The sequence below is a fragment of the Pezoporus wallicus genome, unplaced genomic scaffold (genome assembly GCF_028554395.1).
Source record: "Pezoporus wallicus isolate ANWC-B61680 ecotype Strahan unplaced genomic scaffold, APGP_CSIRO_Pwel_v1 contig_2492, whole genome shotgun sequence".
NCBI lineage: Eukaryota > Metazoa > Chordata > Aves > Psittaciformes > Psittacidae > Pezoporus > Pezoporus wallicus.
The window spans coordinates 2003787-2027082 of record NW_026637796.1 but is presented as its reverse complement, the minus strand read 5'-3'; the positions used below and the strand labels follow the sequence as shown (position 1 = coordinate 2027082).

Below are 23296 nucleotides of genomic sequence, written 5' to 3'. Positions count from 1 at the left end.
AAAAAAAAGGAGAAGCAACATCTTTTTAAAAGTATTAACAATATTCTCTCACAGGCAGATGTTCCCCTTCACTGCACAGCATGAAGAGGGGAAAAGGAGCAGAAAAACTGCAGTAAGAAAGGGGGAAAAAATGCAAAGATCAACAGAAACTTGTGAGGCTGCAATATTACACCTAACTTTGGAATTTCCTACATGTTGTGCAGACAGTGTGGAGTTGAGGAGTTGAGGGTCTCTTTGTGGAGTTCCAGGTCATGAGGAAGTGAAGTCATGGAGCAAGTGCATGAAGCATGTGCATCCCTAAGAAAGGTCCCAGATTTTTATTTAAAAAAAAAACAAAAAAAAATGGAAGAAGCAAAAATAAATCTGACATTCAACTATTTTTGGGAAGTTATTGGGTCAAGATGCTCTGGGAAGCCCAGTGGAGGGAAATGGGTGGAAATCAAGATATTGTCCAAACACATTTCTTATTCTGCAGTCTTGTTACACTGAGCTCACTCGATTCAAAAGTTGTTTATGAAGTATTTTACAGATGGATGCGCTCTTTATCCAAAATGCAAACTGCTTAGCCAAGGGGCCTCACATCTGGATTAGTCTGCAGATCAAAACAGAAAACAGTAGTTGCGTTTTTAAGCGGCTGCTATCTGTAGCAGACATAATAGGAGTGATGATCACTGAAGACATTTATATCAATACAATTTGCAAATGAAATTTATTTCTCTATTTCTGACAAGCCACAGTGTTCTGGTGGAAACATTTCAGAATGTTTGGGTGTCTGATTTTCTTTATCACTACCACAGTTGAAACTTATTGCCTGGTTGCATGCACTGGTATTGGGAAAACCAAACCTGGTTAAAAACAGAAGAATAGGTGTTTAATGTGAAAATTAAGTAACACAAGTTCTCACATAAACTGCTAATATACCAAAGCCCCTTATCCAAAATCTTGTCTCAAACTAAAAGGAAGATTGAAGCTTTTAGGAAGATAGTATTCCAGAAATGCCTTCTGTGAGCCAGCCTTCCTTACCCTAACCCCTGTTGATAATTAACTTAATTAATTTCATGTCATAGGGAAAAGAAACAAATTGATTCCTCAGCCTAACTGTGCAGCACTGTTCTGCAAGCTTCGTATCAGCAGGTTTACAGCGTGTTTACACAGGTTATAGTCAGCAGCTAGTTGTATTTTTGGCACAAACTGTCTTTCATCTACACATAAATTATCTTTTTGTTTCCTTTTTGCTTTATCTTGTAATTTATTCTGTTGATTTTTAATCATTTTTGGAAGCGGTATGACTTTTTCTTGGAATGCATTGTACTATCATAATGTTAATGTGGACAAATTTGCTAGCTGTCTTCAAAGAGCTCCCATCCTGCAAGGAACACAAAATGCATGGCTTTAGATATGGATCAGGCAGCCTGTTCCTACTGTTTCATGGCTAGAGATGGTCTAAAAATGGTGAAACAGCTTCACTGAGCCCAAAATATTTTCTGAAAAGGACTTGGGTTCCATTTCTCTGCCTCCGAATCTGGTTTCAAGGCTGCTGGGAAACCCACTGCTGATGCCTCTGACTGAGCAGCAGACAGCCCTCTGTGCTTGTCATAGGTGCTCCTCATGGAGCTCTGGGGCAGCTCTCCTGCTGTGCCAGCAGTCTTGGGCTGCTTCAGGAGTATGGGACAGGAATGCCCTCTCTGCAGTCCAATTACCTGATCATCCAAAAAAGACAGCCTCTTGTGCTCCCAGTTCCTGGAGCACAGACCATAGACCTAGCGCTTGAAATCCTGAAACTGTCATCAGAGCTTTGCTTTCAGTGTTGTGGTAAAAAGCTGGAAGTGATGAGAGTCTGGCTTGCTCCAGTTGTCTTTGCTGGGAAAGGAAGGAATCTCCACACCTGTAGTGCTTTCTCCTGCTCAGAATCTTTATGCTGGTGGAAGAGAGGACAAGTGTGCTAGTGAAATGATCCTGGTCAGTCCTAAACAGTGCTACTGGGGAATCCTCACTGAATTATGACAATCCCTATAAACCAGTGTTGAAACAGCCCAAAAGTGCCTGCCTTGAGTTTTGCACAAGGTCAACTAAACATGTTTTTTTAAAGTCGGGGCCATATTCCAGCTTACATGAAAATATGCCATCTCATTCATGCTACTGTAGTGTGAATTGCACATACATAGTACTGCAGGGCAGTTGTTGATCTGCTCCTTTTCTCCTAGCGTGTATAGGATAGCATAGCATGGGCTGTGCTATGCTGTTAGGCACTGCAGCAGAGAGGAGGCAACTATAGGAGCAGCCGAGTTCAAAGCGAAAGCTTTCTGCAGCCTGGAGGTTTTGCCCTCCTCCATCTTCAAGGTTTTTGCATCTGTCCCATAGCCACCAGAGAGAAAGATACACACACTCATATGCCAACCCACAACAAAACCCACACAGCAGAGCTGAGGAGCTGTCACCCGGAAGCTGACTTACCCTAAACTACTCTGCTATTTCTCATCACACTACATCTGGGTCTGCTGTCACTGCTGCGTCCGGATGAGCTAGACCCAGTTGCCAGGACTAGTTTGGCCTGGATGTGCAGTGGTCTCTGGTCACCTCTTGAGGTTTTGTTTTGTTTTCCCTCTCAATAACGCAATTGTTCTAATCTGATGGAAAAGAAGTCCAACCAAAACAGCCAAGAGCACAGAACACCACTCTCCTTTTTTTATTTCCCCTATCTCGTCTAGAAGAGTTGATTTCCATAATGTTTATTTCCAACAGCCACTTCAGCTTCCTGCATCTGGTGAGTTCTTTGCATTTTCTTTTTTTTTTCTTCTTAAAAGTCTTAATGTGAATTGATGTTCTTAATCAAATTCAGTATCTTTAGTTTTACTAATAAGATTGTGAAATTGGTTCACCTAATCAGTTTTATTTTTAATACCATTTTTTAATTACTCAGTATTGTGATAACCTGTTAGACAGTGGTCGAATCCTGCCTACAATATGTTGCAGAGTTTGTTTCCACTTGAGTGTAAAAAGGCCTTGTATAAAAGTAGAAAGAGGGGTGTGATGGGCCGTGCCATGCTAGTATTTCCCATGTTAACTAATGTAAGAAAAAACAGAGAAGATGAGAATTGCTTGAAAGATGGTGGTCTGATTCTGACCCCCTTTGTTGTTATATGAATTACAAACCCATAAGAGATAAGTCTGTGTAAACCTGCAACACCTCAAAGGATGCTTTCTTCCCCATTTGTGAGGCACATCATAGCTATAATTGTTTTGCTTCATCTTAAATGTCCCCAAGCAAATTTGGGTGAAGATTTTATTGTAGGAATTTGAGAAAGGTGAAATTTAGGTTCTTAAGGGCTGAAGTGAGATTGAAGGTATTTTTAATTTGCCAGCATATCTGTCACTGGCTCTGGTTCTAGCAGCTGCTTGGCCCTGCTGACTCTAACAAGTTCATCTACCACCTTCTAAGATGAAAGGGTTTTGTTTGCTGTCTAAATGGCTGCGGCTGTAACTCTTTGCTTTCATCTCACCCCACGGCTTCTTCTCCTCTGCATTCTGGGCCATCCATGGCATGCTCTTGGTGTGGTACCCCTTGGAGAGCGGTATGTATTTGTGCACGCATGCACAGATGTGTGCACATCCATTTCCAGATTTTCCTCCAAAACTGCATATTATGATGCTTTAGTGGTGGTGGAATGTCTTGTCACATTGCCAATGAGTGGCAGTTAATCTAAAAGGTGAATGAGAAGGAAGCACACAGAGGCGGGAACCATCGCTCTGATGCAGTCCCCACAAAAAAAATCTGAATGTGGCTTTAAGATTTTGTAATTTCTCCTTCCAGATGTGTTTTCACCTGTGAATGGGGCAAGAGTGTGGCTGTGGCATCTGCAGGAGGCTAGCTCTAACCCGGGATTTACCCTGAAGAGGAAAAAGGTAGGATAAATGAGATTTAGTTGTTAGGAGGCACATCTGCCAGCATTTTTTTTGTGTACATGCCCATCTGGTGCTGCTGTCAGAATAAGGTGGGATTGTGCATTGCACTGTGCTACTTGCTATTTAAGGTTTCCCAAACCCACCATTTAGACCAGTGGGTGTTTACAGATGTTCCAGTAGAAAAGACCATGCACATATACTTACTTAACTTTAGAACGGGGTTTAATCTAATTTTTCAGAGAGAGATCTGATGATGTAGTCATACAAGAGAAGTCAAGTTTACCAGAGAAAGTGAGGTACAGACTTGATGTGAATACCATGTTTGAGACTTGGGCAGCAGCTACAGGATAGAAAAACCCCACATGTGCTTGCTTCCTGCTAAGTTGAGAGAGTAGGCCTTGATGGGGCGCAATACCAAGTTTTTTATTGACTAGATTAGGTGTTGCAAAGCAGGAAAAATAATAGTTTTGTATTTATGGTGAATCTGTAGTTTTGTAAGTAACCTGTACTTACTAAGTTCCAGAGCAAATTAACATTTTAAAAATGGGCTTGATTTTCATGTATAGCAAGACATAAATTCACAGTCCATCAGCAGGGCAAAGTGGCTGTATATTCGTGTCATTCAATCCCACTTCAAGGGAATTTTACTGTGCCAAGCAGCTTGAGATGGTCTCATGTCAGAGGAGCATCAAGCCTTATGTGATTGCTTGTATCAGAGGGCAGTCCCTATATCCACACGCATCACAGTAAAACCATGAAGCTGGAACTACATTTCCGGAAAGTTACTAAAAATACTCTTCCAGCCTGGTGACCAGCTTTCTCAATAAAATGTTTATATGTAGAAGTTTACTAGATCCTGGCTCAGCTGCTCCATTGGGAGTGTGAATTTGGGAATGAAATGAGAGCACTTTCTCTTCTTCATAAACCCAGCAACCAAGAGACTGATGCTGAAGTTGCATCAGCTGGTAACAACTGCTGGTGCCAGTGATATCAGGGAGGAAATCTGTTGTACAACACGGGGCAGTCATATAAATCTTTAAAGATGTCGGTGGATGCTTTGCAGGATACGCAGAGCACACAGGAAATGAGCAGAAATCGTGGTGGCGGTCTTGCAGGCTGCGGCACTGGCCTGTCTTGGAGAACAGCAGGTCTGCACCAGCTGCAGCTCCTGAGAAGCTTTTCTTGGTGACTCTTTCTGATAAATAACTGGGAGGACACCCAGGCAAGGCGACGAAATTCTGCTGTTTCTCTTTTTGCCTTTGCTGTGTAGCTCTAGATGCATAGCGCAGCTGGCTGAGAAGCTTTAAATGAAAAAGATTTTCAAAGAAAAATACCTCTTGTCTCTAAAGCAAACACACCAACCCCTTTTTCTTTATAAAATGCTGTTATTCTATAGTTTTCATTAAGTAACAGCTGAATGTCACTGAATGCACTGTTTAAGTGCTTAATTTGATTTGGCATTGATCATACAGTGAAAAATTGCTGATTTTCTAATAATGCTTTTGATAATTGTTTGAAAAGAAATAAGAGACATAACTATGAAACTTGATATTCCAGGCATCATACTATGCAGCTTAATATCATTTCCAAATCAGGTTCTCACTTTTTGGCCAGTGGTGTGTGGTTTTATTAAATCAACAGTTTTCAAACGTTTCCATGCCATGAGCAGAGCTTACAGCTAAAAAATGTCTTGGGATGACCCCAACATAGTAATTAAGAAAGGAAGTTGGCTGCAGCTGTCTCAAGCCCACTGTTAAAGCATTGCAGCTTTAAAATACTGGTCAGAATCACACAGATAAAATTAAGTGATGTAACAACAAAATTTGTAGCCTGCAGCCTACCTTTAGCTCTCCTTCCCAAAACCAAATACAGTTTCATATGTGCTTGTCATAATTTAGTTGTGCTTGAATTTTTACATCAGTGAAGAATGGGAAAAACTTCGTAATCCACCAAAAGCATTGGTCTGCAGTAGAAGGGGAGACTTTTGTAGCAAGCAAAACCTCTGTAATGCAGCAGTGAGCAAGAGCACTTGCAGTCATGGGTACAAAACCTTGGTGTATCATATCTAAGATGGGCAGCTGCCAGAGTAGCAGGGAGCAGTAGTGCCAGCAGTCATGTTCTTGCTGGAGGCTGTGCTGGAGGATCGCCACCACTGCTGGCATGGCAGCTGGAGGATAGCTGGGAACACACTCTGAACACTGACCACAAGTGTGTGCTCCTCACAGAGAGGCTGCAGGAGCATTTGCTCGTGCCTGGTCCTGCCTGTGGCTGTGCCTGGCATTTGTTAAAGATTCCTTGATCTTTCCCACCCTGCCCAATCACTTGCTGCTGTGTCTGCATTGTATTTCTTTTGCACAAGGAATTGTTTGGTCTTTGGTTGCAGAAGCCAAGGAGAAGTGTTAATTCCTAAGGAATGAGGGTGGCACTGAACTTGGCATGCTTGTCTCTACCTGATGAAATGTATGAACTCACTGGAAACCACATGAGGATTCTGCTGTGATCTGGGGGGTCAGTGGTGACCTATCACATACAAAAGACTAAGAATGTGCTGGGAAGGTAACACATACTTCTCCTGGCAGGAGCTGTCATGGAGGGCTGTGGTTATGTACCATGCACAATGAAACTTGTCACACGCAACTGTGAGCATGGTGTACCAGTCTCAATAACTGACACTTGACCCATGTGAGGTTGTTGTACCATCTGGTGATTCCTCTTCCTTATGAGTGACAACCTCTTCCTTATGAGTAGCAGTAAGTTTTTTTGAAGGTTATCCTGGTTTATGTCAAACTATGAGACTGGCTGTCCTAATATAAAAGTGTGAGACCAACACTCCTGCATAGTTTGGGATGGTATCTGGTTTGGTTGTCTCCTGTGCATATGGTCATTGAGAGAATACAAAACCTGTCACTCTCACAAGAAAACAATTCTTTTCTTCTGCTGACTGCCATGCCAGTGGACACAGCTTGCAGCTTGCCTTTGTTTTCTTTTTTCATTAAATGATTGTGTATAAGAACTTGTAAAGTCTTTAAGGTTCAAAGTTATTGAATTAATGACATACTGAATTATCTGTTAACTTCCTCTCATCATCTATGTGCTTGTGTTTTCCTCATTACAAAAATGTATTACAAAACATCTGCCTTAAAAGTCCCTCATGTAAATTCCTTTATTTCCATAAATTTAAATGCAGGTTTTAAAATTCACTTATCCTTCAGTGGAGTTTTAATTCTAGATGAAAAGCTATTGGGTAAAATATCTTTGAATTTGAATCAAGTCCATCAGGATTCAGAAATAAAGCATGGGAAATGTTCTCATAATGTTCAAATGTAGCTCTCCAAAAATATCTCTCTTTCCATATGTGTGATCATTTTCATGCAAAATATGTAAAAATCAAGAAAATCAAGGAAAACTTTCTATGCTTCCCACTGAAAACCAGAAACTCTGCATTCAGATTTACCATAGTGTGGGGATTTGCATGATCTTTAAACCAACTGAAAGCCAAATAGATGTCAGCTTTAAGTACCTCAAATGGCTTCTCAAAATACTGAGCTGAAGAATGAGTGAAAGGATTTATATATTACTTTTGGTGGTAAAGAGTAGAGGCTTTTCTCTTCTTAACCTATTCCATATGACCCAGTGCTGTCCACAGTATTCTATGTTTTATATGAAAGTGACAAGAGATTAAGGTTATACTGTTGTTGAAGTAAAGGAAAATAGGTCCTGAAATATATATTCTGCTATGGCATAAGGTTGGTGTAAGATACAGATCAAAGTAAAATCTGAACTACCAGGTATAATTTGGGCTAAATACAGGGGAAAAAATAAGAAAACTTGATGGTATGTTTGTTTGAAATTGAGCTTTAATGATAACTGTGCATGGGACATAGGCAATTTAATGTAGGCAAGTATACATGCCCATTTATTGTGTTTAGTTCAATTTACTACAATTAAGGGATTCTAGGGAGCCTACATAGTGAGAATTATTTTCCTGTCTGTCCTGTAAATACATATTAACTCTTCTCCTTGTGTGGGTTCAGAGCATGAATGCCGAGTTGTGGGATAGATTGTGGAAGGCAATTCCTTTTTTAATTTATAAAACAAATCGAAAGGGTGGAGAGCTTAAGTCAACAAACGCAGGCAAAGTCATGATAATTGCATGGTTTGTATCGCACCTTCTGCCTGTGAAGCAATCGAAATTATTTCCAAGCAAACCCTTCAAATTTTTAACATTTTCATGTACATGCGTGCACACACAAAATTTTTGGTTTAACTTGAAATGATGGCAGTTTCCTACAGCTGAAATCTACACTAAAAATGTAAACAGTCTTATATATAAAGAAACAAGAAAAAGCTTTTCGTTGCTGGCAGTTCTAAGGGGAAAAGCTAAAATTGTCAGCCAGTTTCTCAGTGGTTTAAAATAAACAACCAACCGAATTATTGTTGCTTACTTTACTAGCTTTGCTCATTAACTCTAGAAATTTAACATTCATCACAGTAAAACTGAAATGATATGCAGCAAATATGTGTTCTTCCCAAATAAAAAAAAAGAAAACAATATGTTTTAGCAAGGAGTCATTATTGTGAATTGTTTGATCAACTGAAGCATCGTTATTTGCTGCTCAAAACACCTATGTGTTCAACACATTTTATTCTTATCACAAAATGTGCAAAAAATAATCTTCCATCAAATTGGCTAATTCAGTTCTAACTATCATTTCCCTCCTTCACCTTTATCTCACAATGAAATCAAACCTATGCATATGTATAATTTAATGAACATGGAGAACCTCCTGCTCCTCCCCCTGAGGTTAGGAGCAAAAGATCTGGGCTTGAGAGCCTCCTCATTTTGTGGCAGGCATTTTATAAAACCAGATCAAAGTTAAACCTGAACAGACCTCTGAAAGTAACCTTGGAGATCTGGTGAGGGATCACATGGAGGGCTGTGGGGAAATACTTCTTAAAATACTTCTTAACATTAAGGAGGGTGTTACATCACCTGTATCATTCATATATTAACTTTTAGCTATACTGTTAATATTGATTACTTGGTAGTGTTTAAAAGACCCAGTCAAGAAGATCAGGTACAGTGCAAACAAGGGAAAGTCCTCTCCAGGTTAGAGTCAAAACATGCAGGAGCCAGCCCTCACCGCTGCACTTAACACAGGCTCTGAAAGTGAGGAAGCCTTTCTGCCTGCAAATGCAAGTACATACACGGAGTTGCTAGGCTGTTAGATTTAACATTTTGCCATGTTACATATCTGCATGATTTAATATAAATCCATACATCTCCTTAACAATAAATAATTGTAGCATATTGTAAAGATGTGTCTAGAAAATTTAATGGCTGCATACACAGTAAAAATCTAATTGTTTACAATGTGTGACCATGTAATCTGTGTGTAAGTGTATGACTATTATCTGTTAGTTACAAACCTAGGTTACTGCAAATCCAGATTTATCACAGCAGTCATTTCTGTTCATGTGTGCAAATGTGTACCTATACGTAGAAACGGCGTAATGTAAAGACCATGGTCGTTTCAATAATGCTTCCATTCTTTCATGGAAAATATATATGCAGGTTTTCAAACGACAGTAAAATATCTTGCCTTGAATATGCATCTGTATTGTACAGCAATCTGTCATGTAGTCTTTTCAAATGGATGAATATCAATGTGTGCATATCTATATACATGTCTATATACATATATATAGACATATAAACACACATGCTTGCACATATGGATGTCATATTTTTGTACATGGATGTATAGATTCATTATTGAAACAGTTATGTTTTTAAATATACACTGCTTTATTTCCAACATTTTTGTGTATGTATATATATGCATATACTCTTCTATGCAATCAGTCTAGCAAATGATGCATCATTCTGCAAGAAATGACAAATGGTTATTTAAAACTAACACCTATTAGTTGTGCGTGAAAGGGAAATGGATACTTCATGATGATATTGCTTGTATCTCTAGATGGTAAAAAAATGCCCCCAAACCAAAAATAGAAATAGGGAAAGGGCTAGGCTTTCTGGAAATAAAACACAATTATTGTTGAAGGTTGTAAATAAAAGAGTATTTCACATTTTGTCAGTAAATAAAAACAAAAACAAACTGGGGAAATTTTGAAGAGTTAAACTTGTAAAAAAAAATTTACAAAAATAAGTTGTGCCTTTTTGATTTGTCTTAAACTTCAAGAAAGGTGAACTGTGTTAAAAAAGGATGTGGCATGAAAAATTTGAAGTGGTTTGAGGCCCAAAGCTGCAAACATTTCCACATGCGAGTAATTCTGTACACACAGTAGTCTCATTGAAGTAAATTACTCAAATATTATGCATTTTATATAATCAGTCCTTCAGTTTGACTACAGTGCACTTAGACTTGAGTGGAAATTTTATGTGAGTCCATTCTGATAGAGTAGCTTTTCATAGGTACGTGTGATAGTGCTACAGTCGATGCACAGCACTTTATCCATGTTCATCTGCAAGTGTATCTGTATCCCCATCTGGACCCAAAAGCAGTTCTATGTCAGTAAGGAATACGTATACATACGTGTACAAAAACAGACTATGAGGGAACGCTGATAGACAGATGGTTGGTGAACTTCTGTGTTTGAACGTACACACATGTGACATTTGCACACCAGCTGCTCCATGTACAACTTTATCTGTGGTGAGGCTCAAGAAGAATTTCTTCTCTGTTTAAGAGCAGAGGAGAAAAATAATCATAGGGAAGGGTGGGAAAAAAAGGTGATATACCCATGTTCTTGAGGAAGAGAAACAGTCAGTAAATGCAAGGGCATGTGCCATGCTTTGGGCACGACAAGTGCTCCATTTCTGCTGACTTTGGAAGGCAGCAGACTGAAAATGGCACATGAACTGGTGGTTCTCTGTGAAGGGGTTACTTTCCTGCACTCCATTTACCCATATTTTAATTTGGAGAGGATGGAACACTTCTGCTGAAACTGGGTCACTACTGAATGCTGTGTAATGCCATGAATACCACAGAGTCTGTAACTTACCACATCATGCCATAAACATGTGGAAAGAAATTACTTCAGACTCATGCCTTGAATTTTGGAGCAGGAATTTAGCACGGCCAGATCTGCTTGATTTCTATTGAATTTCAGATCTTGGATTAATACATGAGAGTCTTACAGGCTTTTTGTTAATTTTTCGAGTTTTTTGTTAATTTTTCAAGTGCAATCATTTGTTTTCATGTTTATTTTTTAAGTAGCTGAATCAAGGTGTGATTATCACAGTTAAAGGGCTCCTGAGATAAAATAAATCTTTCTTTGGTCTAATTGGGTAATTAAAAGGAGAGCTAAATAGTTTTTCTCAGGGACTATGGTAAATTGAATAGATCTTTAGACAGGCATTATCCATTTCTTTTATATATATTCATTATAGGTACTATTACTAAAGAAACGAAAGATGATTTTTTAATATAAAATATCTCATTATACAGTTCTTTATGTATGTGCAGTGTGTAAGCGTGTGTGTAAATATGTACATTTTCCCATAAGGGAAGCTGTTGTCCTTTCATTAAGACTTCACCTCTTATTTAATCTTGTAAATAACATTGGTCTGTATTTGTCACTATTTTATAGCAAGATTCCCCAGTCTTATATGAGAGAGTTTCTTTTAAATCTAATGACTTGCATTCCCTTGCTAATAATAAAGTTGTCAAGATGACTGAATATTTCATCATAAATCCTTTTCTTCAGTTTCAGTTGTTAAAACTTCCGAAGAAAGAAACTGAGGTTTAAATTTTCAGGTGTTGTCTTGATCCAGAGGTGATTTTTAGTAAAGGGTCCTAAGAAAGTGGTTGTCCATTTTCTTCAAATTTCATAAATTAGAAATTACATATACATAAAAAAAGGTTTGTTGTTTTTTTTTTTAAACAAAGCACTGAAATTTGAAAACTGGAACAGAATTCCAGTTTTGTGAATAAAGGAGTGAAAGAAAAATGTCTAAATTTTTATGTCTGCAATATTTTTTAAATGCTGGAAGAAGATTGTTTTTGAGATGACAAGGCATCCTGGCTTTGAAAATATGGGTTCACTATACATTGCTTGCTCTTCTAACTTTAGAAAGGCATTGCAGGTATGATTGTACTTGAGGATAAAATAGCTGTATAAAAGCTTTCATCCAAGCTTCTAGGCATCCTCTCAATTCTTCAGAATATCAAAACAGATTGAGAGATAGTCTGGCCACTAATCCATCAGTATTATTAATACACTTGCTTGTAAAGAGAAAGAGTTGAATACAGATTCTTTGGTTGGAGTAGTTTGGGGCAAAGATGTAGCACCTTGCAAAGGTACAGGCTGTGAGAAGTTCTCCTTCATGGCAGTGGTACCACCACTGAATGCCACTATGGACTGAAACTCTGACCCTGTCTGAGGCGACGGGAGGCTGTTCAGTAAACTGTCAAGACAGGGCCACTTTGTGCTATAGATCAAAATTGTCTTAAAATGAGTTTAAAAACCAGGAGGCAGCTAAAGCAAACGTCAGAGCATCAGCTTAATGCATGACAGGAAACTTCACAGTATGGGGCCATTTGCTTGCAGACCAGCTGCAGTCTCCAGACTTTGTGCAGCTGATGTATTAGTTTTTAGTAGCCCTGTGCTGTGGCAGCAAAGGTCTGTGCAGCAGTCTGCAGGTTTGTATCTGAATAGAGCAAGTACAACTTATGCACAGAGTTGAAAACAAGGTAGCATGACCTGGGCAACTTGGTCATCTATCTGAGCATCCAGATTGGATCTACAGCAGATGCGGTGTCTCTGTCACAGTGGCCAGTTGTCTCCCTACTGCATCTTCTGAGTGCTGCCCTAACCAGGAAACAGCATTTCTGCCCTGTCTCGATTTCCTGCCAGCCTTCCTCCTCCTCTCTCTCTGTCCTTCTGCTTTGCAGGAATTTTCTGAGGCACTGTCCTTGCCCTGCAGTGCCCACTGCACCCACAGAAGTGAAGGTGTAAAGCTGCACACTGTTATTTCTGGTTGGTGAAGTTACTCTCTATATCACTTTCCTTTCCTTGAAAGCCTCTAAGATATGCAAGGAGAGTTTTTAGGTACCTGCATTGCAGTTAGAAAGAGCAGCAATTACAATCAACATAATAGAGGGGAATTGTTGGCAGTTTTGCAGACCCCCTTCTGCATGAGGTGAGATTTGCAGGAGTAATGTAGGCAGGCAAAGAGAATACCTGCATTCAAGCATCACATGGCAAGTGGAAGTCTCTTCAGTGTTTTTCAGCTTTTTTTAGTCGTATAAATATTTTTATTTCCTCACAATGTCAGGTCTCTTCAACAGCTAGTATACACAGTGCTCAAACCGAAAAATTAGCCTACTCTTATCCTGATATCAGCAGAAACTGCGCTGAGACCTAATTGTGGTAGAGACCGGATAATGACAATAATGGTTAGCATGTTAATTGCTTTAACTCTCTGAAGAATTTTATGACTGCCTGATCTAAAAAGATGCAGGACATGCTCACAATGATCTTACAGTAGATGCCAGAGAATGAAAATCACATTTGGTTCAGTTTATAAACTCACCACTTCTGATAAAAGAAGTCCTTGCTTTCCTTTGCTGGTAGAATTGTTTCAACAAATATGAGATTATCTTTTCATGGGATGTATATTCATGTGAATCCTCCACCTACAAAGAGCTTGGTGCTGCTGTGATCTTCTTCCCATCCTGTCGTATTACAGGCTGATAACACAATTCACCTTCTCCATATCATATTCAGCCATGATCAAGTGTGAGGAATTTACTTGGATGAGATTGCTGAGGAGCAGGACAAGCAGTGACCAGAGAGCAGCTCTTGTATGCCTTCTTGCGTGCATGTCATCAGTGAAGTCTGAGGGCTCTGTGAGCACACACCAGTGCCATGGTTCTACATTCCAAAGACAGAGGGAACAAAAATAGGAAAGCAAAACAAAAAAGTCGCATTAGTTGCATAGATAGTATAATACAGTTGAAAAAACAGTGCTCTATCTAAAACTGTGCAAGAGTTTTCTTTGAGGTTAATCTTGAATTTTATTAAAGGTCACTACTTAGAATGACTACATTAGAATTAAACATATATTTTTAATATTTTAAAAGCTCTCATTTTATTATTAAAATAAAATCTTCTATTGTTACGAGTGATGAAAGCATAAACCAAAGTAGTGTAAAAGAAGATACAGGTTTATATCTGGAATTCCAGATCTAAAATGGACTTGATAAAGTTAGTGAAATTTGGAAAAGTAAATTGTTGGGGAAAAAAAGAAATAATCCATCAGCAGCCTAGACTCAACCAGATGTGATCAGAAGATTTTGTACAGTCTTTTAGTGGCTATGTCATACTGTAGTGTCAGACCAAGACCATAATCAAAAATGTACAAAAAAACCCCCAAGCTTTTGCAAGTATTTACACAAGTGGATGTATACTGGAGTGCAGAAGTGCCCAGTACTGGCCTGTGTTTTAAAGTACATTGGTTTCTGCTGATGTTTAATCTGAAGAGTTTTCCATCAATTGGGCTGAACTTGTGTAATTGGTTTAATACACTAATACTGCTCTTACCCTGAGGCTTGTCAAGGACAAGCTATGTGCATAATTAAAAAGATACCTTCAGTATGCACATATGTAGTCCCAACTATATACACAGGCACATGAACTCCAAATGGCTGTGAACAAAAGGAGGATCAGGGCCACTGACAGCGGGCTGTCCCCAGGATCAGAGTATGGACCTTGTTATATACTTGTACATTTTTAATCATCAATAGATTGTAGAACAATATAATTTGCTGTGAAAACAATTTTGCACTGCCATGGTGAATATTGCAGCTTTTGTTATTTGTGTGTAGAGTAGCCACGTTCATTAGTCTTTAGTATCTATTTCAGGCTCTAATCATTTGTACACTTTCTTTCAAAATAGCCAGCATAATCAGACCTGGCAATCAACAAGCTGTGTACCAGAACAATCCTTTTACCTGTCTTTCTCCATTCTGGCATTTATGAAATAGCAAAAATCATGCTCTGAACATCCTTATTTTCCCCCACATCCAAACACACATAAAATAATGAGCCTGAAAGTTTTAAGAACTACTTGCACCAAAGAAAGGTTTGTTCTGAAAGGATGTCAGAGAGGAGCTCTTCATCAGGGACTGTAGTGATAGGACAAGGGGTGATGGGTTTAAACTTAAACAGGGGAAGTTCAGGTTAGATATAAGGAAGAAGTTCTTTACTGCGAGGGTGGTGAAGCACTGGGATGGGTTGCCCAGAGAAGTGATAAATGCTCCATCCCTGGTGGTGTTCAAGGCCAGGTTGGACAGAACCTTGGGTGACATGGTTTAGTGTGTCCCTGTCTGTGACAGGGGACTGGAACCTGATGATCTTCAGATCCTTTCCAACCCTAGCTGTTGTATGATTCTATGATTCTACAGGATGACTTCCCCTGGGAGCATGCAGCCTTGTCTGAATCATATGCTACTGGCTTGTGGTGAATTGTGGTGTTCTCAAACTGTACTGCTCACACAATTTTGAAGTAGAATACCCTGAAGGAAACATGATTATGCATTTAAGTAATTGGACTGTGTATCCTGCATATACTTTTCAAATTTTTCATAGACATAGTTTGTAAATGTCTTGTTCAATTCTGCTGAGAGCTTGTCTGGGGAATGGGGAAGGTGGGACAGTGGAGTTAGACCTATTGAAGTTTTACAAGCAAATTTCCAGTGGCTGCCACCAAAACTTAACTTCATGGAGCACCTTGTTTCCCAGCAGCCAGGAATGCCGTGAAGTGGCATCAGCCTCCATCCCACTTCCTAGAAGCAAGCTGAGATGGTGAGAGCACTGGCAGACCAGGAAGCACTGTCTGTTGCAATGACTCCTCTAGATACCGGTAACTCAAGTACGCGTGAGGACTGCCCTGCAGGCTTGGTGCTGCCTCTGTAAAACGCAATTCTCTGGCCAAGCTGCTGATACATCTTTTGGCCAGTACACTGGGAGAGATACAGGTGTGCTGGGAGCATGAGAGGAGGTAGGGTGCTGCACTACAGAAGAAAAGCAGGGGAGTTGGCAGTAGCAATTGTCAGTGCCTGTAAAATGTTCTCTCTAAGCTCATCTAGCACTTTTCCTTTGTTTTCCTCTTTGTGGAGTAAAGCCAAAGCTTTGAGTGTGTTAGAAATGTGGGTGGGTGGGGGTGGGTGTTAGGGCAGTGAAACTGGGGAGTATAATGGTAATGTAAAGTATATGCTTTTGTGGTCATTATTCATTTCTGTGCAAATGAAAAAATCTGAAGCTGTTACTTCCATCTTCATGTATGGAAACAGAAATGCATTATTTGTGTAACATACACAGGACATTTTGAAGTTACGTGTGATACTTTTCAAAATTACTTCTGTTGAGCAGAACTAGTTTCGCCTCAGTTTGCAGTGAGTGATTTTTTTGTAGTATCTTGTTTGTCGCCGTGGATGAGCACTGAATCTTGCACACAGCTAGTGGGGAAGAGAAAAACACTCTCAAAATAGGAAAATTTGACTGAATGCTGGCAAGAGCTCAAAAGTAATTACCTACTCTGAAGAGGTACTCTCAGTTCAGTTTTACAACAGAGTAAATGTCAGGGGAGCTGTATCCCTTTCCAATGAAATGGTTTGACGGGGCAAGCAGTGCTGGTGTGGCTTTCTTTGGTTTGTGCTTCTTGCTTGTTGAAAGTGATTTGTAAAAAATATGTTGAACTTTTTGATATTTTTGCTGTGGATCCTTCATTGCTTTTGAAATCCGTTAAGGCTCATCTTGATTCACACCTCAAGTCCTTGCTTCCTCATTGTCACAAATGGCTCTGTATTTCTGCTCATTATAGGATTGCTTAAATAGCCAAACTGGCTAGCAAAGGATTTTTTTTCTTGACTACCTTTAGAGAGCATGGGTGCATATTAAAGGGAACCTGAACTGATCAGTTAAGAGGGACTCGGGATTCTGCCACTCTTGGTGAAAGTCAAAGGCAGTCAATGTCTCACTAAAAGCAGGTTAGTACCAGTTATACTGAAGTTAAGTTGATTTTATTGATTTTTTTTTAGACAATTGGAGGGAAAGAAATCATTGGTGTCAGTGGAGAATGGCAGAGGTGATAGGACTGTTAGCTCCTGTGGAGCACCAAGAGGGTTATTTATGTGAATGGCTGTTTCAGAAGCAGCCACCTGGGAGGGAATGGCAAGGTTCAGCGTCCTCAATGTGGGGTACTCCCCATGGCTGTCCAAAGACATGTCCAGGCATCTTTATCTTGATAAAGAATGTTCTGTTCTCTATGGGTTATAACCATTACATTTTATTTTTCTTCTTCCAGAAATGTCATTTGACTCACTGAAGAATTAAAGCTGACAGCACCACAGGTCTGTGTGGGAGAAAAGGGGTTTTTAGACTCAAGTGACACAGTCAGGTTTTGAGAAGAGACTTGGATGGTTTCTCACCAAATGGAAGTTATCTAGAAAGCCTCTGAGACCCCTGCATCTCTTCATTCCACTTCTGCTGTGTGGAGACAGTTCTCTTGGTCCTGAACATTAATAAAATGCTGGATTCAGTCAAGTGTGTCCTAGTGGGAGACTCTGCAGTGGGGAAAACATCTCTGTTGGTACGTTTCACCTCTGAGACTTTTCCAGATGACTACAGACCTACTGTGTATGAAAATACTGGAGTAGATGTCTTCATGGATGGTGTACAGATCAGCCTAGGTCTCTGGGACACATCTGGCAGTGACACCTTCAAAAGCATTCGCCCCCTCTCATACCAACAGGCAGACGTGGTATTAATGTGCTACTCGGTGGCAAACCACAATTCCTTTCTGAACCTGAGGAACAAGTGGATCGGTGAGATCCGCAGCCATCTGCCCCGCATCCCTGTTTTGGTAGTGGCCACTCAGACTGACCAGCGGGACGTGGGGCCCTACCGTTCCTCCTGCATCAGCGCCATAGATGGGAAGCGGCTTGCCCAGGAAGTACGAGCCAAAGGCTATCTGGAGTGCTCTGCCCTCAGCAACCGTGGGGTGCAGCAGGTGTTTGAGTACGCCGTGCGGACAGCAGTCAATCAGGCCAAAAGGCAGAACAGGCGGAAGCTCTTCTCCGTTAATGAGTGCAAGATCTTTTGAGGACCGTCAGCAGTGGGTTCTCCCGTTCATTCCTTCTGTTTTCACACAAAGGTACTGCGCTAGAGAGCATGGGAGGTGAATCAAAGGAGGACTCCTGGCAGGACCACAGTGCAGGTGCCCCCACTGAGACAGATGTGCACTCTATCTGACCATGCATGGGCACTATCTTGAAAAAATGAAGGTGCAGGTACTTACCCTTATTCACAAGCCTTTGTTTGGACTTCCCTAGCTTGGACTGGAACAGACCTAGCCTGGAGAGCTACAGGTATTAGCTATGCTGATTTTGTTGTTGTTTCTGTTGATGTTCCTCACTTGCTGGTTTGTCTACATTTGTTTAATGACAAACATCTGCTTGTATCAACCCCTACCTCTTGACATGTCAGTCCATGTGGAGTTATTTTGTTGTTTGTTTTTTTTTTACTTTAAAAACTTTGTGTTATAAAATCTGACCACTTTGTATTCTATTTAAAAGACATTGTTGTAAAATCCTGACTGTTCTCATGTTTTGGAGGTTCTTCCTTTAGCTAACCACAGACGTAAATCATCTTATCCGTATAACAAATGGCCTGCAGACAAGCCTAGCACTTCTCAGACATCTCCAAGTCACTGCATAACAGTAATGAAATCAAGTACATCTAGCATAGGAGTGATCAAAACTTAGTGACATTTGACAGCTGTCCTGTGGCTTCGTGAGTTTTAGATGGGGTGAACCAGGAGGAAACTAACCTGATTCTTCCTAGACCTCATCTGGTTACAACCCCAAAAGGGCTGGCTTGCAGTCAGAACTGGTTTAGACATATTGTTGGGGTGACTGAGATGAATATGTGCTATCATCTCCTCTGTTGTCCCTGCTATAATTCTGAAGGCAAAAGATTTCAGTCTCCAGAGATGAAAGGTCAGTTTTGGGTTTTGTTGGGTTTTGTTTTTTTCATAAGCACCAAAATTCTCCTGTGTTTTTAGTACCTTTCATCTGAAACAATGAAACCTGTCACCAACCATAGTAAAAAATTAAGTACAGGGCAATGTTGAATGTGAGTATTTAGAATGGCTAAATAAATTTTTATACTAAGTATAGCTGCCTGGGTTGTATCAAACTGAGACTGAAACAGGCTTTGCATCCTGGGGAGCCTGACAAGTCTAAGATTCAAACCCTGACATACCTGCTCAGGCCAACTTACCCTCCTGCACAGAAAGATAGGCTAAGGAGTTGGAAATTCCAGGTGTGTAAGAGCACTCTGCTACAAGATGGAGTGGGGTCAACATGCAATGCTGTGCATTCCTCGTGAGTTGCAGTGTTCCCTCCTCCTAAGGTTATCCGTCCCCTCTGCCCCACAGCACCTGTCAGGTCTTGCAGATCTGTCTCATCCAGAAGTTTCTATAGAGGAAATCCCCTGGGGGATTTCTTAGTGCAGCGTAGTTTTTTTCTCCCTTTCCCTGTCCTTCAGCTAGCTCAGAACTGACCTTTGAAGGGCTTATAACATGGCACCATAAAAGATGGCATGTACAGATTCAGGAAGAATGACCTGTGCCTGTTTTGACTGAGCCCTTACTCATGTGTTCCAACAGGAATGGATAAAGTGGCTTGTCTGATTCAAATCCAAGATGGGACTTCAGGAGTCACCCTACTAAGCAAATAAGCTATAGCTCAGATCTCATCTATCTATAGTCTGTCCCTGAAAATCTGGTTGGGTGTTCTCCTACTCTATTCTACCTCTGAGCTTCTCTATAGACATTCTGAAAGAAATCATTCCCCTCCTATGAATCCCAGAGATGACCTCACCTGTGATGTTGGTGAGCAAATATTTGCATCACAAGCACCTTGAATGGCAGTGATGCACAGGACGCTTGATGTGATCGTCCTGCCAGCTCCCAGGCTGGTAAACATTTACCAGTCATCAACCTGATTGGAAGAGAGGCTTGTGGTCACAAAAACATACTGGTCTCATGTGAGGTTTTCATATCAGCTGTAAATCTTTACAAGCTTCTGCACCTGAGAACATGAGGGTTCCCGTCACCACCCATCTTTCCTGTACTCTTTCCTACTTTCTGTTCAACTGTTGATTGCAAATCCTTTGCCCCCTGAAACACTAAAACTGACATGTTTGTAAAAGAACCTGAATGGTGTACTACTGCAGAGTTACACGAGGGGCTAGGTGTTTGCTGTCCTTGGCTTTTGGAAGAAATGTTTCTACATCTCAACTCTTGCAGTGCCTCTTCACTGAAAGGTTTGCTCTTTGTAACCTAATTTAAAAGTAGCCACTGTTACTGTTTAAACATTAAAGATCACATGCAAAATGTCACCTTGTGCGTGTTCAAATCTGTTACAATTGTGGACATTTTTGTTACAGTCACCACTGCTCTAATGGATTTAATACCTTGTTTCAACTCTTTTTCAAGACACATTTTTGCCAGCATGTTTTGTTAAATGGTCTTTTTTCTCTGTGAGTTAAGCTTTGCCTGCAACAGTTCGTGCTGCTGTTTTTATGCGTTGAAGAGCAGTAACTGCTAGGCCTGGATGCTGTGTTGTGGCGTCTGGCGCAGTATTGCCAGGTTTGGGAACCAGGAAGCTCCAGAGGGTTTTTGTATCAGATTAAAACAGATGAAGATGCATTCCAGAATCACGCCATAACTGACAATCCCATTTTATCTGCGTTTGCTTCACAAGGCTTCTTACGGTGTTTTACAAAATGAAGAGCTCAAGGTCTGCTTGCAATACAGTGAAGAAAAGTGGACATAATTCCCTGAGACACCTGAGCTGATGACATGGGATGCACAGGGAATTTAGGGGTGGCTTGATACTGTGCATCCTAGAGCCAGTGCAAAGTATGAGGGCACTGAAAGCCAGCTGACTTTTAAAATCAAATTGGAGAGAGGATAAAGTAATAAGGGGATTTTAGTTTGGTGCTCTGTGGAAAAAAGGGCTATCAGTTTTCACAGCCTGGTTATTTTCAGATTCTCAGAGCTAAGAGGCACTTCTCACTGGGAACAAACTGTGAAGAGCAGTATTTTAGTGTCTGTAATTATGCAGGTTTCCCTGAGCTGTAGAACTTGGGGAAAAGTGAGTGCACAAACGTGTGCACAAAAAGTGTGTGCACAAAGTGTGGCAACTCAGACGCAGAGAGTGGAACCTGGATAGATCAGAACTTGGCCCAAGATTTTGGCCACATGGCTGATTGGGGTGAGGCTCGCACAACTGCAGCTGCGCGGGACTGCTGAGGTCTGCCACAGAGCCCTACCAGGGTGATGTTGCTAATGTTGCTTGAGCAACAGGGTCACCAGGTATGGCTCAGGGGTAAAGATCGGGCTCTAATATTCAAAACACATTCAAACGACAGCTGGGCACACGTGTTATTTTCAACTTGTCTTGCTCTGAAAAACAGCAGGTTGGGGGAGAGAGAAACAACGTGCAGCCTCGCCTCAGTCGGGTCAAGCTGTTGCCCAAATGTTCCTTTTCTGTCTTCTCAAACCAATCTCTTTCAGTTTGTTATTCCACTGCTAATTTTACTTTCGCTTGCTGGTAAAATAGGTTAAAAAACAAAAAGAAAAAAATAAGAGAGAAAATACATGGAACTCAGAAAGAGAGCAGCAGTGGCAGCAATAGCACTGCTCTTTTTGTCAGCATCCGACTTCTCATTTCGACAACAAAAGTAATTCTGGATCACTAATCGTTTTACTGAACTCTGCAAATCTGATTAAAAGTTGAATAAATATGCAATTGTGATTAAAATTGGGAATTATTCTTCTAGCAGGAGAAAAGAAGTATTTTCCCCTACTAAGCCGCAAAATGTAATGAGTACATTACATTATTAAATACAGATTTCCAGCCTTTTTATACTTCCTTGTTCTGCAGCATAAAATATAAATATTTTCTAAGAATAAATAACAAAGAAATGTTTCAGATCTTCTCCCCCCCTCCCCCAGTTTTTCATATGAGACCTTATTCAAGCTTGTTAGATATAATTGATACTGTTTTGCCTGATATTTGCAATTAAGAGTTCACAAATATTTATGCAGTTTTTGTGGGCACTCTGCAATTGCTCAGGTGTGTGAACACATATTAGCTAATGCTTGTCTTGATAAAGAAAATGCATTTAAAACAGCCTTTCTGTAAGTGGCACCACTATGCAATAAATCACCACAGGGGTCAGACATGAATTGAAAACCCCTGCTGCACTCTGACATCTCAGCCTTTCCTGTATTATTGTTGCGTTCAAATGAGTACAGCCACTAAACAATTTCAAATCAATGCGGCAATTCAAGTCTTTTAGCACTTTCTCCTAATGCCTCTGCTACACAGGGCTCAGGTTAATATACAAAGAATAAATGGCTTCACTTCAGAACATCAGAACGGCTTGCCTGTGCTCTTGCCTTTGTGAGCAAGTTAACTACCTTGACTTCACTAAAAGTCAGTTCAGCCCCTGAAAAGAAGCCAGCTAGGAGCACAGTTGTGTTAGCCAAACTCCCTGGCTCCGAAACAACAGCAATGAACTTTCATCTCTGGATGCGAGGAAACAACTTTTATGTCTCAGAGATTTCCTTCACAGCTGTAAGCACAAAACCTCCTGACTGGGTATCAGTGCGTGCCTGTCCTGGCTGACCTGTGTGCCCTCCGTGGTGTGCTGTGAGTGGCCAGCTGTTCAAAACAAAATTCAGGGAGAAAACCACCTTTGTGCATATGTTTGCATTGCTGCAACTGCTTAACTATAGCTATGGTGGCCTTTCCACTGCCCTGCACCTCCTGCTCCATTGTGGCATAACCATGCAGCTGCTGTGTGCCTGCATGATCTGCGTGGCTCAGGAAGCAGAGGAGGAGCATTGAGGAGATGCTCCTCAGGACTCCCCTTCCATTACAGGCACACACATTACAGGCAGCTGCCCCGCTCTGCAGACAGGGCTGGCCCTTCCTCAGTCAGGTTGCTGTCACTCGCAGATGCCCTTGCAGTGACAGGTTTATTTTGTGTGCCGTCTCTCTCAGCCATCACTGAGAGATGGTGTCTGCAGGTGCTGTCCTGCTGGTAGCATGGGCTGGAGGGCTCGTCTCAGTTTTGCAACGCTCCAGTGTCTGTGGGGAAAAGTCTCAAAGCACCAAGTGAAACCCTGTGGCACATCCCTTCCCTTCCTGAGAGCAAGAAGCTGGTCTCCAGCCTTGCATGAGCCAAGAATTAGTTATTAGCAAACAAAATAATAGCTATTACTGCCTTTCTGGTTATGGAGAAGTGAATGAGTGACATGCCGGCCTGAGATCTTCATAACCGCCCT

General features: G+C 40.8%; 1 protein-coding gene across 4 annotated transcripts; it reads left to right on the top strand.

Moving 5' to 3' along the window:
• Positions 1–362: 362 nt before the first annotated feature.
• RHOH (ras homolog family member H) lies at positions 363–18435 on the top strand. Of its 4 annotated transcripts, none has more exons than XR_008971970.1 (2): positions 363–2764; positions 3812–3895. XR_008971970.1 is itself a non-coding variant. In XM_057407556.1 (2 exons), exon 2 carries the CDS (start codon positions 17462–17464, stop codon positions 18035–18037), a length of 576 nt encoding a protein of 191 aa, XP_057263539.1. In that variant the 5' UTR covers positions 1231–2764; positions 17240–17461; the 3' UTR covers positions 18038–18435. The 4 variants fall into 4 exon arrangements, 3 of the variants coding, with proteins under 3 accessions (XP_057263539.1, XP_057263541.1, XP_057263540.1); XM_057407556.1 differs by lacking the exon at positions 3812–3895 and adding an exon at positions 17240–18435 and having other exon boundaries at positions 1231–2764; XM_057407558.1 differs by lacking the exons at positions 363–2764; positions 3812–3895 and adding exons at positions 12615–12909; positions 17240–18435.
• Positions 18436–23296: the final 4861 nt, after the last annotated feature.